This window comes from Nomascus leucogenys, chromosome 8 (assembly GCF_006542625.1).
Source record: "Nomascus leucogenys isolate Asia chromosome 8, Asia_NLE_v1, whole genome shotgun sequence".
Taxonomy (NCBI): Eukaryota; Metazoa; Chordata; class Mammalia; order Primates; family Hylobatidae; genus Nomascus; species Nomascus leucogenys.
In genome coordinates, this window is record NC_044388.1 from 89,477,092 (window position 1) to 89,496,563 (window position 19,472).

Here is a 19,472-nt window from a genome sequence, read left to right on the forward strand (position 1 = left end):
AGAACCAGATGAAGATGTTGCTTAGCTGGTAGTTTCCTGAGCACAGACATGTAAAGGGAGCATAATCATCTATGGAAATACAAAGAGACAAAACTGTTTTGATCAGAATTCCCTTTGGGGAGAGTACTGCATGATATATGTATTTGTGTGTACACATGAACACAACCCCTTGTCCCCCAAAAGGGGTATGTTCAAGTGACAATAATTGAAGGACACTGCCTTCTGAGGAGGTGGCCTTACTTCAAGGGAAGGGAGTAGGCAAGCTGAGGCTAGGACCCAACTACTCTGGAGGGATTATTTTTCTTTATTGTGAAAACTGATGTAATTTGAAGTCATTATAGGTATACATAATATTTTTCTCCAGGATTATATATTTTATTTTGATTAGGATATTTGCTGATTTTTCTTGTAACAGCTTTATTGAGATATAATTCAGATATATACAATTCACTCATTTAAACCATACAATTCAATGGTTTTTAGTATATTCACAGAGATGTGTAACTATTATCACAATTTTAGAACATTTTCATTCCCTCAAAAAGAGACATTATTCTCTTTAGCTTGTACCATCCTCCCTTGTCCCAAACCCTAAGCAATTACTAATCTATTCTCTCTCTGTAGATTTGCCTATTCTGGACATTTCATATAAATGGAATCATATTTTTTTTTGTGACTGACTTCTTTCACTTAGCATAATGTTTTCAAGTTTAACCCATGTTGGAGCAGATATCAGTACTCCATTCATTTTTATGGCTGAATAGTATTCATTGTATGGATATACCATATTTTAAAAATTTATTCATCTGGTGATAAATATTTTGGTTGTTTCTCCCTTTTGACTATTATGAATAATACTGCCATGAACATTTGTGAACAAGTTTTTGTGTGGACAAATATTTTCATTTCTCTTCATATACACACAGTGTATACCTAGGAGTAGATTTGCTGAGTCCTATGGTAACTCTGCTGAACTATTTAGGGAACTACCAAACTCTTTTCCAACGTAGGTGTATCATTTTATGTTCCCATCAGCAGTGTATGTGGGTTTTGGTTTTTCCACATCCTTACCAACACTTATTATTATCTGACTTTTTAATTCTACCTATCCTAGTGGGTATGAATTGATACTCATTATAGTTTCGATTTGCATTTTCCTGATGACTCGTGATGTTGAACATTTTTTCATGTGCTCATTATTTATATATCTTCTTTGGAGAAGAATGTATTCAGATCTTTTGTTCATTTTAAAATTGGGCTTTTTGTCTTGTTATTATTGAGTTGTAAGATTTCTTTATATATTCTAGATGCAAGCTCCTTAACAGATATGTGATTTGCAAATATTTTCTCTAAATCTGAGTTTTTTCACTTTCTTGATAGTGCTCATTGAATCTCAAACTTTTTTTGGGGATGGGGTCTTGCTCTGTTGCCCAGGCTGGAGTGCAGTGGCATGATCATGGCTCCCCTTTGACCATGCAGCCTTGACCTCCTGTGCCCAAGTGATCCTCCCACTTCAGCATCCTGAGTAGCTGGTACTACAGACATGTGCCACCATGCCTGGCTAATTTTTCTTGTGTAAAAAAAGCTTTTCATAGAGATGAGGTTTCCCTATGTTGCCCAGGCTAGTCTTGAACTCATGGACTCAAGCGATCTCCTGCGTTGGCCTCCCAAAGTGCTGGGATTATAGGCATGAACCACTGTGCCCAACCAGAACCCCAAACGTTTTTAATTTTGATGAAGTTCAATTTACTTTACCTTTTGTTACTTGTACTTTGTGTTATATCTCAGAATTTACCACCAAATCTAAGGTTCTGTCGGTTACCAAGAGATTTACCTGTATGTTTTCTTCTAAGATTTTTATAGTTTTGACTCTTATATTTAGATCTTTGATCCACTTTGAGTTAATTTTTGTGTATGGTATGAGGTAAGAGTTCAACTTCATTCTTTTGTGTGGCTGTCCAGTTTTCCCGGTACCATTTGTGGAAAATACCATTATTTCTCTATTGGATGATCTTGGTACCTTTATTGAAAATCAATTGCCCATAGACCCACGGCTTATTTCTAGGCTCTCAATTCTATTCCATTGATCTATCTGTCTATTATCATTCCAGTATCATACTCTCTTGATTACTGTTGCTTTGTAGTACATTTTGAAATCAGGTTGTGTAAATCCTCCAATTTTGTTCTTCTCTTTCGAGATCATTTTGGCTATCCTGGGTCCCTTGAATTTCCATATGAATTTTAGGCATAATATTTTATATAGAAAATAAAAAAACCCAAGTTCACAAAAATGTTGGATAGTTTTAAAATATCATCTTGAAGGGATACCAACTTACTAGTTTGACTGATGAAGCAAATTATTAACTTACCTGGGGTCTCTGAACCAAATTTTAACTTGCTTGGGATCTCTAGTCACCTGGATATGGTGAGTGGTCAGGAGAGAGAACAGGTTGCCTTTTCTGCAGGGTATCTGGGTCTGGAGATGATGGGCAAGCTGGACATGTTCTGAGGTCTGCAGGTGGCTGTGGACATTGGCACCTCTCTTTAGAAATGCCAGCCCCCTATGAACCTAAAAATGAAAGCTGTCAGGAGCAGCTCTAAACGCAGGCTCTAGAGGACTGCCTAGAGTCCCTGATTTGCCAGAGGGAAGTCGGGAAGATGTGGTTCTGGACGCAGAGTAGACTTAGGAGTGTCATTGATTTGCTCGGCATTTTTTTTTTTTCCTCATGTTTGTTGTGTTGGTACAATGTTAGCTGGGGCCTGTTTCACTCCTTTCTCTGCCACTCTTTAGAAGCCATGGAGATAAATAATTCATTTTCTGTAGTGAGAGTGAAGCTTGGGAACAGATGTCAGCCAGCTGTGTGGTGTGTTGGGCAGTGCACGGTCAGGCCCTGAGCTGGAGGCCTTCAATGTGTCCCTGCCAGCTGTCCCTGGCTGGCACGAGTTTCCAGTCCTGCTGCTCTGAGCCTGGGAGATTCCCTGGCGTGGCTGGGGAAACCTATCCAACTGTTTCTCAGGAGCTCATCATTTGCTGGTCATACTCCTCAGCATTTATTGGCTTTTCTGTCATTCAGAGTCCATCTGCTCGGAAGCTTTCAGAAATTCCTTAAAGTTTCTGTCCTCTTTTCCAATTCTGCTTTGTATGTTCTTTTTAAACATTTAAAAAATTTTGAAATATTATACAGACAGACAGAAAAGTGTCCCCCCCCCAATAATGTGCAATCCAGTGACTTATCACAAAGAAAATACCTTTGCAACTTTCACCAGAGTCAAAAATTGAACATTTCTAGTATTTAGAAGACTCACGTTGATAATGTAGTTTTTTTCTTTATCATTTACTTCAAAATATTTTCTAATTTTCATTGTCATTTCTTTTTCACTCCTTGGGTTAGTTAGAAGTATATTTCTAAATTTCAAAATATTGGGGATTTTCTGGTAATATTTTTATATTTACTTTGCATTTTAGTCAGAGAACATATTCTCCATCCTTTCAATTCCTTGAAATTCATCAAGATGTACTTGAAGGCTCAGCATAGAGTTAGTTTTTTTTTGTTTTGTTGTTGTTGTTGTTGTTTTGAGACTGAGTCTCACTCTGTCACCAGGCTGGAGTGAGGTGGCACAATGTAAACTCACTGCAGCCTCCCCTTCCTGGGTTCAAGCGATTCTCCTGGCTCAGTCTCCCATGTAGCTGGGATTACAGGTGCCCACCACCATGCTTGGCTAATTTTTGTATTTTTAGTAGAGATGGGGTTTTACCATGTTGGCCACACTGGTCTCGAACTCCTGACCTCAGGTGATCTGCCTGCCTTGGCCTCCCAAAGAGAGTCAATTTTTATAAATGTTCTTTGTGTACTTGAAAAGGATTCTGTGGCAGTTGGGTACAGTGTTCTTTGTGTATGTCAAGTTTAGGTCAAGTTTGCTCTTTATATTGTTCAAATATTCAGTATCCTTGTTTATTTTTCCTGTTTTCTCTGTCAGTTACTAAGAGAGGTGTATTAGAATTCCCACTGTGATTGTAAATTTGTCTATTTCCCATTGCAGTTGTGTCAGTTTTTCCTTTACATATGTTGAAGCTATGTTAACAACATACAGATTTAGAATTATTATCTTTCTGGTGAGCTGAAATTTTTATTATGAAGTCTATTATTGTTATGAAGTGTTCTTTATTTCTAGTAGGGATAAAGTCTACTTTTCCTGATATTAACATAGCTACCCATGCTTCTTTCAGTTTATATTTGCCTGACATATCTTTTTCCATCCTTTTTCTTTCAACCTTTTTGGATCTACACTGTAGGTGTGCTGTGTCTGTTACAAAGAACAGGCACATGGCTGGGAGTGGTGAGTGACCCATGCTTATAATCCCAGCACTTTGGGAGGCCAAGGCAGGAGGATCGCTTGAGCCCAGAAGTTCGAGACCAGCCTAGGCAACATAGTGAGAGCTCATCTCTACAAAAAATAAAAAAATTAGCTGGGCATGATGATGTGCACCTGTGGTCCTAGCTACTTGGGAGGCTGAGGCAGGAGGATCACTTGAGCCTAGGAGGTCAAGACTACAGTGAGCTGTGATTATGACACTGTACCCTAGCCTGGGTGACAGAGTGAGACCCTGACTCAAAACAAACAAACAACAAACAAACAGTACAGGCACAGAGTTGTTGTTATTATTAATTTTCTTCTCAGTGCAGACCTAGGATGATATTTTCCTTCAAAAAATCTTTGTTCGTTTGTCAGGTGCTTAGGGTCACTGGGATAGTCTTAATTCAGTGTTAGGACTGAGAGTACTTGAAGTTGAGCTGTAGTCCCTGGAGTAGCTGTGTCTGATTACAGTTCACACTATTCCTATGGAGCAACCCTTCAGGGTCCCTACGCAAAAGGTGGTGCTCAGAAGAACCCTGCTTGTCAGTGGGCCCTGGTCCCTAGTTCCTATTCCTCTAGCCCTGAGAAGCAGGCAGAAACTCACTCAGCCTCTTGATCTCTCGATCAGCCCTCCGGAATTTGAAAACACCCCAGGAGAAAATTAGCCCAGAAAAACACTGGGCTTCCTTCTACAGTCTTCCATCCCCCTAGATCCTGCCTGGTAGCTTCTCTCTCTCTTGTTTATCTAAGAAGATGCTTTAACATATTTTGTTTAGCATTTCTAGTTTTCCTCAGTGGATCTGTCATCTCAGAAATGGAAGTCCCCTACATATGTTTTCTAAGCTTTTTGAATTGGTTTTTGTTTTTTTTTCTCCCTTTCTGCCTCTCTCCCTCCTTTTCTCCTCCCTCCCTGCTTCTTCCGTCCCTTCCTCCCCTGCTCCCTCTCTCCATCCCTCCTTCCTTTCTCCCTGCCTGCCTACCTGCAGTTGTCCGAGCAGGCATTACTGGGGCTGGAGGGTCCCTTTCCAAGATGGCTCATTCACATGGCTCTCGGCAGGAGGCCTCAGTTCCTTGCTACCTGTAATTAGGAGGCTTCTGTTTCTTATCGCATGGACCTCTTCATAGGATTGCTTGAGCTTCCTTATTATGTGGCAACTGACTTCCCTCTAGGCAAGTGATACAAAAATGAAAGCAAGAAAGAACTCCCATAAAAAGATGAGTAACCCAGCTCAAAAATGGGTAAGGGATTTGAATAGACATTTTTTTCCAAAGAAAAATGGCTAACAGCACATGAAAAAGTACTCAATGTCATTAGTTATCAGGGAAATGCAAATCAAAACCACAACGAGATACTATCATACTAGAATGACTATAATAAAAAAAAAGACAATAATAGACATTGAAGAAGTTGAGGGGAAATTGGAACCCTTGTACACTGCTGGCCGGAATGTCAAATGGTGCAACCACTGTGGAAAAGTTTGGCAGTTCCTCAGAACAGTTAAATGTAGAGTTACCATTTGACCCAGCAATTCCACTCTTAGGTATAAATCCAAGAGGAATGAAAACACATGCTCACACAAACATATGGACACACACACATGTTCAAAACGGCATTATTCATAATAGCCAAAAAGTCGAAATAACCTGAAATATCCATCACCAAATGAGTGGATAAACAAAATGTGGTATATCCATACAATGGAATATTATTTGGCCACAAAAGGAATAAAATACTGATACGTGCTACAATATGGGTGAACCTTGAAAACATTATGCTAAGTGAAAGAAGTCAATCACAAAAGACCATGTGTTGTGTGATTCTATTTACATAAGTATCCAGAATAGGCAAGTCCTTAGAGACAGAAAGCAGATTAGTGGTTGACAGGGGCTGAAGGGAGAAGGGAATAGGCTGTGACTGCGAAAGAGTATGGGATTTCTTTTAGGGGAGGATGAAAATGTTCTAAAATTAGATAGAGGTGATTGATTACAGAATCCTGTGAATATACTAAAAGAAAATTACATGCTTTAAATTGGTGAATTGTGGCCGGGTGCGGTGGCTCAATCCCAGCACTTTGGGAGGCCGAGGAGGGTGGATCATCTAAGGTCAGGAGTTCGAGAGCAGCCTGGCCAACATGGTGAAACTCTGTCTGTACTAAAAATACAAAAAATTAGCCAGGTGTGGGTGGTGCATGCCTGTAATCCCAGCTACTGGGGAGGCTGAGACAGGAGAATAACTTGAACCTGGGAGGCAGAGGTTGCAGTGAGCTGAGATCATGTCATTGCACTCCAGCCTGGGTGACAGAGTGAGACTCCATCTCAATAATAAACAAAATCGATGAAACATATGATATGTTAATTATATCCCAATACAGCTGTTAAAAAAAGAAGGAACTAATAATACCTTTAATATCCTAATGTTGAAAGTCATCCATTGTCATTTCTACCACATTCTGTTTGTTAGAAGCAAGTCACTAAGTCCAGCCCATGTCTGAAGGGAGGAACTAGGCTTCACCTCTTGAAAGGAAGAGTATCAAAGACTTTGTGGACAAATTTTAAACCCATCATAGGTATAGAGAGGCTAACAGTGGGGGCCCTGGACTGCCTAAATGCAAACCCTAGCTCTGCCGCTTACTGGCTGTGTGATTTGGACAACCTGTTTTAGCTATTTTTTTTTTTTTTTTTGAGTTAGGGTCTCACTCTGTTTCCCTGGCTGGAGTGCAGTGGTGTGATCATGGCTCACTACAGCCTCAACCTCCTGGGCTCCAGTGATCCTCCCACCTCAGCCTCCTGAGTAGCTGGGACTATAGGTGCACACCACCACGTCTGGCTAATTTTAAAAAAACGTTTTTGGAGAGACAGAGGCTTGCTGTGTTGCCCAGGCTGATCTCAAACTCCTGGCCTCAAGTGATCATCCTGCCTCAGCCTCCCAAAGTGTTGGGATTACAGGTGTGAGCCACCATGCCCAGCCAACCTGTTTACCTCTTAATAATCTTCAGCTTCTTTGCCTGTAAATTGGGATAAAAGTAGTAACCATTTCACGGAGTTATCGTGAGGAGTAAAAGAAATAAGCTTATAGTAAAGTGCTGAGTACCTAGTAAACATCTAAGAAACATTGACTTTATTCTCTCCGTGTGTGTGCCTAGCCTGGTAGTTCACTATGGCCCTGAACTCTGGGGTGAGATATGTGTGAATCCTGTAGGATGTTTGGGTCTGAGCCCCCACAGGACTGCTAGTGGTGTTATGGTCCAGCCAAGATTAGATGCTGACTGCAGTAGATTCAGGAGTTTTATTTTACCAGCTTGCCCAGGATAGACCTAGAATCCCTTGTGAGTGATCCATGGGAATCTAAATTATCAAGAGACCTGAATGCTAATTTATTAGTTCATGTTGAAAAATAGAATTTCTGAGTAGACTAGAAGACTTATGCTGGCCAGAGCAATCTCTTTCTGTAAGGAAAAAGAGCTTCTGAAACTACATTAATATCAGCTTTCACAGGAAGCAGAGAGGCCAGGGGATTGAACTGACCCATCACAATTTTTATCCCAGCGCTGTGTGTCCTATGTCCTCACCTTCGCAAACCAGGGCCACTTTTTTGAATGGAACTCAAGGTTCTCCTTCTTTTAACACAGTAGCCATGGGAAATTCTCCTGGGTTATGTCCGTAGAGCTGTGTGGCTGCCTGTTTCCCAGCGCCACTACAGCCTACCATTTCTCCCTTAGATCAAGCAGGCAGTGAAATTGGTAAACACATGCTTAACCCTTTCTGAGCCTGAATCAGGTCTGGGGTGTGGATGAGGCAGCTGAAGACCACAGAGAGAGGGCGTGCCTGGCATCTGGCTGGGCTCCCTCCCTCTTGTGAGGAAGACTTGAGTACAGACGTGTCCTCATAAATGGAGGGGAAATTTGTGGATGTTAGTGGCTGACTAGGCTCCATGTAGACCCAACTGCCTTCGTATGTTTGTCTGGATATCATCACCCTTCCTGTAGCTTTTAACATGTGACAGTTCTTAAATGGGCAGCGGCTTCTGGGGTGAATTGGATTTTAGGATGCCTGCTGCTTCATGCTAGCCAGGCAAGTCCATCATAGATGTATTCTCTGCGCATCTCAGGGTGGCATGGGCTCCCGCTGGGACACATTCCGGCTGATCCCTGAGTCTAGCAAAGGTGTGCAGTCCCCATCTACTTCCTTTATTTTCTGAGTATGTCTCTTTCTAACTGTGGCCAGTAGGTTAGAGTTCATCTGTGGTTCTCTACTGAGTATTGTCTGCCAGATTGAATTTCTTTAGCTGGTGTCCACATCTATTTAAAAGTGCCCAGTAAGTCTGAGCCCTTCAAGTCCTGTGCTCCGCAGAATTTGGGTTTGTTGCCTTTTCCAGGCTTTCTGAAGCTCACTCCCATCCAGTATTTTTCCTGCCATATGGGGCCCTGTCTATTCTCCCTTTGGCTCTGGGCCCTGGTACACATTTGCAGCCTCTCTGGGCATCCATCACTACCACCTTTTGCACATAGTGTTGGTGCCCACTGCGGTCTCATGGGAACAGGGGACATGCCCTGTCCAAGGGCCCTGCCCAACCTCGATGAGGATGACTTCAAGCCCTTTAGCCTGAATGCTCCCCGAGTCTAGGGAGGAATGGGGAGTGTTGAAAAAACCAGAGGTATAGGGGCAGGAATATTATTGAGAAAAGTTTTAGGTTTTTGTTTTTTGAGACAGGGTCTGGCTCTATCACCCAGGCTGGAGTGCAGTCATGCAATCATAGCTCACTACAGCTTCGACCTCCTGGGCTCAAGCAGTCCTCCTGCCTCAACCTCCCAAGTATCTGAGACTACAGGCATGCATCATGGTGCCCGGCTATTTTTTTAATTAATTTTTTGTAGAGAAGGGCTCTTGCTATATTGTCCAGATTGGTCTCAAACTCCTGGGCTCAAGCGATCCTCCCACCTCAGCCTCCCAAAGTGCTGGGATTACAGGCATGAGCCACCACACCCCACAAAGACAAGTTTTCAAAGTAACAAGCAAATTTCAGAACAATACATAGGGTATGTATCTGTGAAGGGAGGTGGTGGTGGGGGGTGTTCTGAAAGGATGCCAAATTAGCTGGTGCCTAGGTGAGCTGAAGACTCCAGGGATTCAGCCTGACTTTGCCGTCACCTGGAGGTTTCTTTCTCTAGATTGGAGACATTTCTAGGAGGCTGCCCTCTCTTTTTTTTCGTTTTCTTTTTGTTTCCTTTGAGACAGGTCTCACACTGTTCCCCAAGGTCCAGGCTGGAGTGCAGTGGTGTGATCATGGTTCACTGCAGGCTCAACCTCCTGGATTCAAGTGGTCCTCCCACCTCAGCTTCCCAAGCAGCTGGGACTATAGGATGTGCCACTATGCCCAGCTAACCTGTTGGTTTCTTGAGAAAAGCTGTGGCACCTGGTGCTGTCCCTAATGGTTCTCTCTACCTCTGAATCTGAAGGTTGTGTTGGCAAACGCAGCAGGCACAGTAGAGGAGATGCATGCTAGAGGGCTGTGGGTGTTTCAGAAGACTGCACAGGAAAGAGTGCTGGAGTAGGGGTAGAGTTCTAATCTCCAGCCCTGGATTCTCTGGGCCCAGAGAAAATCACCTTCCATCTCAGGCATGACTATTCTGGCTACAAAATGAGGAGACTGGGCAAGATGACTTCAGGGGCCTGTGTGTCAGACATTTGGTGGAGTAGCCTGATGGGGGGAAGGAGGGGACAGGCATGGCCTAGGGAGGGATCTTGTGAACTGGGGCAGGTGTGTCCTGGCCTGGGGAGCCTGGAGTCTGGTCTGCTGGGTTTGGTTTCTCTGCTGTAACAGGGTACAAGGCACCCTGGCCTTCCTGAGAAGCCCCTGGCTGGCAGGGCCTGGAACGGGAGCGGTGTGGTGTGGTGCAGACTCGTCTCAATCCTGAGTCAGCCTTTGCCCCTGGCCCTTTGTCAGCCTCCAGCTTCCCACTTGACCTTGCCTAAGTCCTTGTCCTAACCACTGGGCTGTGAGCCCTGTGAGGGCAGGCACCTGCCCAGCCTTGTGCAGATGCCCAGCAAATATTTGCTAAATGGAATTAGTGATCATTTGTGTCTGGATATTTCTTGACCCTGACTTCTGGGCAAAGGGCCACTGTTAGTTAGGTGGTAGGTGTTGTGGAGCACTGGGGTTCATGTGGCTTTCGCATCCAAGCATGTTTGTGCCAGAGCTGGCTTTGCACAGGTAGTAGTTTCAGAAAAAATGTTTCATGTTAAACATAGGTGTCTTTGAGTTGCTGAAATTCAACCCAAGACTGCTGGCTTCGTTTGCCTGTTTCCAAACCTCTCTCTCTCCCACCCCACACTAGATCGGGCACAGTTTTCATAGGTTTCTCAGCTATAGGGAGCCACAGTGAAGTAATTGCTCAGACTTTGAGATAATGATACTGTCAGTTCTCCCAGCGCCTTTCATCCAAGGAGTCTTCCTCACCCGCCAGCGTTATCTGATCACAGCTTGGAGAGTGCCATAACCCCTGTTATTAGCTCCACCTCACATCCATGGCCACTGTGGTCCTGAAAGAAGAGGGCAGTTAGGGCTGGAACTGAAACAGGATTCCTGGGCTTCTGAGATCTGGATCCTGGACAGGAGAGCAGCAGATATTTCTGATCGATGAAGGGCTAGACCAGGGTTTGCGGGAGCCTGAATTGCTTGGGACTGAAGCTTGAACACCAGAAGTATGAGGGTCAAGTGATGTCTAGGTCACAGTGATTGGTGGACTTATGCAGAGATAAGAGACATGAAGGGTTCTCCAAACATGTTCTCTAACCAGCAACAAAGCAGAGCCCCAGCTGCCAGCCTAGTTTCATGAGGCATGTCCAGAGGTGGCCAGATGGGATGATGAGGGGATGTCTCACTGTGCTGTGAGGGATTGTGGAAGGACTTTGGAGTTCAGGTCTAGAAGAAAGAGCCCAGAGAATGCAGAACTAGATCCAGGCAATGAAAGTTACTGAGAGGCCACTGTTGGCTTAATATAAGACGCAGCATTGAACAATCAGAGCTCTTTCAAAAGGGAAAGGGCTCCCTCCGCAGGAAGCAAGCTCCCCATCGCTACAGGTGACTGGACAGACGGAGGGCACTGCTAGCCAGGGTCGTCACAGATGGAGACATGCCTGGGCTTTCTGGTAGGTGTGCCCTGCCCTGCTCTCTGATGTCTCCAGTGCCTGTCCATGGGGTGGACTGAGTTCAGCAGCTTTTTGAGGTCCCAGGGAAAGTCTACTGGACTGAGAGAAACATTTTCGATGTCACCGACGAAGAGGAGTGTGACCCTCTCTCTCTTCTCTGTCTTGGCTGGAGGCCATTGGGTGTCTGTGAGGATGACCTGAAGTTTTGTCCTGTTTTTTCTTTTTTTAAAAATTTTAAACAAAAATGGGAAAAGCCAGGGGATAAACCTCACCCGGCCACTCACTCTTGCCCTGCCTTCCAGCCCCGTCCTTCTGTTCTCTTTGCATGTCCCCTCCCTCCCTGTTCCCTTCCCTTCCTCCCTGCTCTTTCTCTTCCTCCCCTCCTTTCTCCTGCCTCTTTCCTTCTTCCTTTGTTTCCTCTTTCCTTTCTTTTTAATTATAGAAGTGCTATAGTTCATGGATATATTTGAATTATTAAAACAACGGTTGTGATAGATTGAAATTCCTCTTGACTACCCTCCTCCAATTCCTAGTCTGTTCTCTAGAAGGGATCACTGTTTTTAATTTGGCATCCTTTCAGAACTCCCCTCCCCCACCAGATACATACCCTATGTATTGTTCTGAAATTTGCTTGTTCCTTTAAAAACTCATCTTTGTGGGGCGTGGTGGCTCACACCTGTAATCCCAGAACTTTGGGAGGCTGAGGTGGGAGGATCACTTGAGCCCAGGAGTTTGAGACCAAGCTGGACAACACACAGCAAGACCCCTTCTCTACAAAAAATTAATTAAAAAATAGCTGGGCACCGTGGCGTGTGCCTGTAGTCTCAGCTGCTTGGGAGGTTGAGGCAGGAGGATTGCTTGAGCCCAGGAGGTTGAAGCTGTAGTGAGCTATGATTGCACAACTGCACTACAGCCTGGATGATAGAGGCAGACCCTGTCTCAAAAACAAAACAAAACAAAAACCTAAAACTTTTCTCAATAATATTCCCCTGCCAGGTCGTATGGAGCTCCTCCATTCTCTATAACAGCTCATACTATTCCGTGTACAGCTATAGATGGTTGACTTCACTATTTCTATATTGATGAACATTTCAGGTATTTCCAGTTTTTCCTTAAACAATGCTGTAGTGCCAGCCTTTGTGTGCACGTGTGTGTGTTTGTCTACGATAGTGACCTGGAATGAAGACTTTCAGGTGGAAGAATATGCACATTTAAATTTCAGTAGATCTTGGCAGAAATTACCCTCCATTTACACTCCCTCCAACAGAGAATGACAGTACTTGTTTTCCTACACCTTTACCAACATTTGACAATGGCCCAGCGGTGAGAGCTCCCAGCATTCACCTGGCTGCCCGTACAGTAGTGAGCTCCCCATCATCAGAGGGGCACAAGCAAGGCTAGAAAACCACTGCTGGAGGCATTCGAAAGGGACTCCCGATGTGGTGAGGGGGGCTGAACCCTGTGGCTTCTGAGGTCCCTGCCAGCCAGAGACTGTATGAGTCTTTGAATATCTTCACATGAACAAAAGAGCATTCCTGTCACCTTCCCTCCAGTTTTTTCCACTATACCCACCAGAGAGCTGAGGCAAGGTTGTTTCTGTTGCTGTTTCCGTAGGTCAGCTGAGGCTGTCCATTGATGCCCAGGACCGGGTTCTGCTGCTTCACAGTGAGTACGGCTTTGTGCAGGCTCACCAAGGAAGGGGCGGGCCACTCAGCTTCCTCCCTGGGGCTGGGGTCGGGGGATGGTGGCACCATGGGCCAAGGCTTCTTTTCTCATCCTTGTGTAGTGTCCTGCCATGTGTCCATTGATAAAAGCCAGTATTAACCTGGGGCTCTTTCTACAGAGCAGCCCTGGTCCTGCCTTGGATGTGTCTGGAGTCCACATGGTAGACCTTTCTCATTGACAGGCTACAGCTGCCCCTGGGTACCTCAACTTCCTTCTCGGCCCCATCAGAGCAGGGCTATAGAAGAGTTTTCCTATCTTCCTTCTCTTCTTTATTCCATCCTTTCTTTTCTCTGTTTTTCTCATTCATTCATTTATTCATTGGTTGACAGGCGGCATAGTATCATGGTTAAGATCATAGCCTTTGGAGCCAGACCACTGTAATTTGAACCCTGGCTCTGATACTTGCTGAGTGGCCTTGAACAAGCTCAGTTTTCTCATCTGTCAAGTAGTGGTGGTAATACTATGTATCTTACAGGTTGCTACAAAGATTAGAGTTACTATTAGTAAAATGCTTAGAACAGTGCCGAACTTGTAGTCAATCCTGTATAAGTTTTTGTTAGATAAAATAGAAAACTGGCCAGGCACGGTGACTCATGCCTGTAAACCCAGCACTTTGGGAGGCCGAGGTGGGCAGATCACGAGGTCAGGAGTTCGAGACCAGCCTGGCCAACATAGTGAAACCCCGTCTTTACTAAAAATACAAAATAATTAGCTGGGCATGGTGGCAGATGCCTGTAATCCCAGCTACTTGGGAGGCTGAGGTAGGAGAATTGCTAGAACCCGGGAGGTGGAGGTTGCAGTGAGCCGAGATCATGCCATTGCACTCCAGCCCAGGTGACAGTACGAGACTCCATCTCAAAAAAAAAAAGAAAAGAAAAGAAAACCATACATTCCAAAAATAGTGATTGAGCATTAGCTCTGTGCTAGGGACTGGGAACACCAAGGAGAAGCACCCACCCCTGTCTAGATGGTGTTGATGGGATGCCAGGGAAGACTTGGCAGAGGGGGTGATGCCCACATGGTATCCTGAAGGAGGAATGGGCCTGAGCCAGGCAGAGAGGAGCAGGGAGGGTGTGGCTAGCACTTCATGCACAGGGCTAGCAAGTGCAAAGGCCTGGGGGTCAGAGTGAGCAGGATGCATTTGAAGAGCTGTCTAGCATGGCTGGAGCACAGCACAGGAAGAGTTCATACTCCACCTGTTTGTCTGTCCATGTGTCCATCCTTCCATCCAGTGCATGAATAGTTACATGAGTTGCTCTCATGGCCCCCACTGCCAGGACTCTTCTGTTTAGCCCAGAAGGCCCCGTCTATCTCTCCAGCCTCCCTGGTTCTTGCCGCTGAAGGTACCCTCCACCTCCAGCTCTATCCAGTTACATGCACTCCCTTGAATGCATCTTGCTTGCTCCTGCCTCTGTGCCTTTGCACCTGCTATTCACTGTGCCTGGAATAACCTTTTTTTGGAACCCCTTTTGAAAAATAACTCTCCCCCTGCTCTGATTTTGTAAGAAATATGCCTGCCTTCATCATCATTAAGACTCAGGAAGGAAGGCTCATTTTGCCTTATTATTTCCCCCTCCAGGAATCATCCCCCCGACCCACCTGTCTGGGCTGGGTTTATTGCTTTCTCCTTTGTGTCTTTGTCACAGCCCTGACTACACTGTGCCACCTGTGTCTGGCCTCTCTGCCAGACTGAGAAGGCAATGAGGGCAGGGACTGGGTCTGGTTCATTGCCACTGCTGGCTAGAGAGACCCAGGAGGTCACCAGGCCTGGGTCCTGCCCTCAAGAACCACACCCTTGAGGGAAGGGATGCACACAGGAACAGTAACCAGGATACTGGGCAGAGTAGACTAGTAGGCGCCTGGGTCCTCTGGTCCTGGCCATGGGGGACCCAACGTGAAGTTCCCAAGGAGCAGCAGAGGGGTGTTCTCTGCCTGCCGGGGCCTGACTCCAGCTGTGCAAACAGTTTTTGCAAAATGCTTCTTGGCCTCCACCACTCCATTTGTCCTGCACAGTTTGCTTTGGCTTCACCCCAGTCTCAGGCCCTTCATCCCTTCCTGCCAGTCCCCACTCCTTCCATTGGCTTCCCAGACCTTGCACCTCAGACTACTGGGAGCACTGTCTGCGCTGAACCCTAGGGCTCAATGAAAACCAGATGTAAGGCTTGGTGCGTTGGCTCACGCCTATAATCCCAGCACTTTGGAAGGCCGAGGCGAGTGGATCACCTGAGGTCGGGAGTTTGAGACCAGCCTGACTAACATGGAGAAACCCTCTCTCTACTAAAAATACAAAATTAGCCGGGTGTGGTGGCGCATGCCTGTAATCCCTGCTACTTGGCAGGCTGAGGCAGGAGAATCACTTGAACCCGGGAGGTGGAGGTTGCAGTGAGCCGAGATCATGCCATTGCACTCCAGCCTAGGCAACAAGAGCGAAACTCCATCTCAAAACAAAAAACAAACAAAAAAAACCAGACGTAAAAGAAAATAGAACTGAGGCTCAGGTTCTATCAGGCCTATTGTCTTCTTTCTATAGACCTCAGGCAAATGGTGCTGCCTACTCTCGTGACCACACCTGCACCCACCCCACACCTCTCCCCTAGCCTTTATTTAGTATTATTTTTCTTTAGCAAACATTTTTTGAGCAATTACTTATTTGCCGGGCACTCCTCTGAGCACTTCAGACACATTTCCTCATTTAATTGGCACAACAACCATGTGAAGTGCATGTTATTATCACTAAACCATTAAAAATGGCAAATTCTGTCCCATGCAAAGCAACTCACTCTAGCTTATATGGTGAGTAAGCGGTGCAGCTGGAATTCATGCCTGGGTCCGTCCACCCCTGAGGCCCCAGCTTGTGACTCCTGTGCTGTGCTGTCTGCCAGCCACAGCATGGCTCACGGCACACCATGAGTGCCACAGCATGGCTCACGGCACACCATGAGTGCCACAGCATGGCTCATGGCACATGGTGAGTGGCCTCTTCATTCCTAGAAGGCAGTCTTATGTGGTAGAGCACTGGGCCGGGAGTCAAGAGACATGGGTTCCAAATCCAACAGTCATTCCCATTGTTCTGTGATTGTGGGCAAGTTTCTTACTATCTTGGGCCCCCCTCGAAGCCTCATTTTTGCCATTACATGAAGGGTTGGATTCTATAAACTGTAGTTCTCTTCCAGCTGTAAGATTCAGGGAATTGAGTGTACCCCGTAATGCATTGGTGAGGGTGCTGCCAGAGCGTGGGAGATGGTGGGAATGGCCTAGACCGGAGCAGGTTCATAGCCAATGGTGGTTATGCAGATTAAGGGCCTAGTAGTAGGGGCCATAGCCCTGCTACTCACAGGTACGCTTTTCTTTTCAGGTCTCTTTATTTGTGTGGGTGGATATGTCTATGTGTGTCTCTCTTTCTCGCTGTGTGTGTGTATGTTTCCATTCATCCATCCCAATGTCTGAATTCTCTTTTAGTTATAGAAGGTAAAGGCCTGATCAGCAAACAGCCTGGTGCCTGTGATCCGTATGTGAAGGTATGTGGTGGGGCTGGAGGTGGGGAGCGGGATATTGAGGGGCCATGTTACTGGGCTCAGTCCCAAGGTCCCAGCACACCTGTGGGGCTGGTGACCTTTGAGGAGGCAGTTGCCATCTCACTCATCTTCTCAATAGGCATTTATTGGGCCCGGTGCTGGGACAGACCCATGCCCTTAGCTTGGCTGGGTCCCTGGGGCTTCCTGCAACAGCCAAAATCTTAAGGGCGATCTTGGTCATCTATACAGGTGGGCACAGTGAGTATGTGGATGGCTGAAATCCACAGGCAATCCTAAGATCTCTTGTGAAAAGCACCGTTTTCACCCACTTTCCCCCCAAACTAGGGGCAGGATGGCCAGAATTGGGCAGTAGAGTGGAGGGTGTCTCTGAGGGCTGGATGATCCTTCTGGGTTGGGCTTTTGCTGTAAAGACAGGGTCCTTGTAGGGGTGGGGCTCTACTTTCAGTGAGAGCCAAAGCCCAGGAGCTTCCTAAAGTGTGGCAGCTGGGGTTCCAGGAGCTGGCCCTCAGCATTCTTCCTGAAGCCTTCAGGCTGATCAGAGGCCCCTGCTGGCAAGGACTTTATCAGGAGCAGGGCTAGAACAGCCCTGGGTTGAGAACATGGATTTGGGGCCTTAGCAGGAGGCTGACCTGGAGCCTTTGTGAAGGGAGCACTCAGCAGCTGCTGGGACCTTAGAAGAGAGGAGGCCTTTCACTTCTGGGGAAACCACTCTGCTTGGGGGAAGAGCAGAGATGATAAAGTTGTACCCCAGCTCTAGCTGGGCCGTGGCTGCCTTTTTGGTACCACCCACCATGAGGCCCTGTCCTGGCATCTGCCTCTAATGTCTCTTGCCCTGGGCTCCTTGTTCTCTTGCAGCATCTGACAGGGGACTCTATTCTGTCCTCTGCAGAGGCTGACTTGAAGGACCCTGGGAAGCCTTTGACTTGGAGATGTGCAGAGTCAGCTGCTGGGCTTAGGTGGGCCATGAGATCCGCTAATCATGCTTCCTTTTTTCCAATTCAAGATTTCTTTGATCCCTGAAGATAATAGACTACGCCACCAGAAGACGCAGACCATTCCAGACTGCAGAGACCCGGCTTTCCATGAGCACTTCTTCTTGTAAGAGTCTGGTGCAGCTGGGCCCTAGAAAGGAGAGGGAAGGAGTGTTTATCTGGGAGCAGCTCTGTTTGCCAAATCTAGAACTAGATCTATGCAAAAAAAAAAAACGAAACCAAAAAAAAAAAAACAGTGCCTTCTAAAGGATGTCTTTGTTTTCTCACTCACTTGTGTCCTTGCATCCCTGGCACCGGGCCCAGCAGCGAGGTCCACAGTGATAAGGTATCACTTGGCTAGCTCTCATGACTAAAATGCCCAGCCTGGGGCTGGCAGCCCATAAAAAGTGTAGGCAATTTCCCACCGTGCCTTGGGCCAAGCTTTCTCCTTTAGCCGAAGGAATTTTCCAAGCTGAAGGATGTTTTGCCTCCCTGCCCCCCTTTTTACTTCAACTTTCTAACCTCTCCGAGCCTTGGCTTCCTTATTTGTAAAATGGGGCTAATAATAGTAGCAACCTCAGAGAGCTGTGGGGTATAAATGGGACAGTATAACATAACACAGGGTACCAGCTATTACTGTTATTATTTCTTTCCCCAATCTCTGAACTCTGGGGCCAATGGGAAGGTAATGGACATTTTGTATTTTCCTATTAGTGAAAATTAATAATAATATTTTGGTTTTTTTCTTACTACATAAAGTAATTTTGGTTATGATAGGAAAATAGAAAAGATAGATGATTAAAAAGAAGAAAATAGAAAACACCTACAGCCCTCCTACTTACAGATATGCCCTACTGTATTTCTTTTCAGACCTTTTAATTTGTGTGGGTGTGTATGTTTGCATGTGGGTGTGTATGTTTGCATGTGTGTGTGTATATGTCTGTGTGTGTATGTTTACAAAAATGGAATTTTTTTTTGAGATGGAGTCTTGCTCTGTCACCCAGGCTGGAGTGCAGTGGCACAATCTCGGCTCACTGTAAGCTCCGCCTCCCAGGTTCACGCCATTCTCCTGCCTCAGCCTCTGGAGTAGCTGGGACTACAGGCGCCTGCTGCCACGCCTGGCTAATTTTTTTTGTATTTTTAGTAGAGACAGGGTTTCACCGTGTTAGCTAGGATGGTCTTGATCTCCTGACCTCATGATCCGCCCACCTTGGCCTCCCAAAGTGCTGGGATTACAGGCATGAGCAACTGTGCCCGGCCCGAAAATGGAATTGTTCTATAATAGCATGTTGTAACCTCCTTTTTGTCCTTAACAACATAGTATAAACTGTTTTGTGCATGGAGGTAGTCATCTCTTACTTTATTTGTAATATAGTTTATTTAACCAGCTGTTGACATTACTTACACATTTTTGGAATTATGACTGACTCTATGAGTCATCTATGGCCTGGAGCTCAGCCCTTACTAACACTCCGATGGTCTGATTGACTTCGCAGTCCTGTCCAAGAGGAGGATGATCAGAAGCGTCTCTTGGTTACTGTGTGGAACAGGGCCAGCCAGTCCAGGTGAGGAGAGCTGCTGAGCTGGAGGGGGACTATGCTCTGGGCTAGTGGGTGACAGCCAGGTGGCCAGCATACAGCAGGGGTTAGATTAGTGCTTTCTGGATAAATGAGTGGTAGTGGCAATACTAAATTGCAGAGGCTGCCCCTCCTTGAGTCCCCATCATTCCAGGTGT

At 45.8% G+C, this 19,472-nt stretch overlaps 1 protein-coding gene across 3 annotated transcripts in view; it reads left to right on the top strand.

Annotated features, from left to right (window-relative positions):
• Positions 1-19,472, top strand: part of RGS3 (regulator of G protein signaling 3) — a 188,145-nt gene that overhangs the window by 56,021 nt on the left and 112,652 nt on the right. For 2 of the 3 annotated variants that reach the window (XM_030817652.1, XM_030817657.1), the window contains 4 exons: positions 13,120-13,170; positions 16,690-16,748; positions 17,770-17,864; positions 19,234-19,302. In XM_030817652.1, the coding sequence (XP_030673512.1) occupies positions 13,120-13,170; positions 16,690-16,748; positions 17,770-17,864; positions 19,234-19,302 (274 nt within the window). Of the gene's footprint in view, positions 1-13,119; positions 13,171-13,373; positions 13,429-16,689; positions 16,749-17,769; positions 17,865-19,233; positions 19,303-19,472 lie in introns of those variants that run through there. The other variant, XM_030817653.1, reaches the window with a different exon arrangement.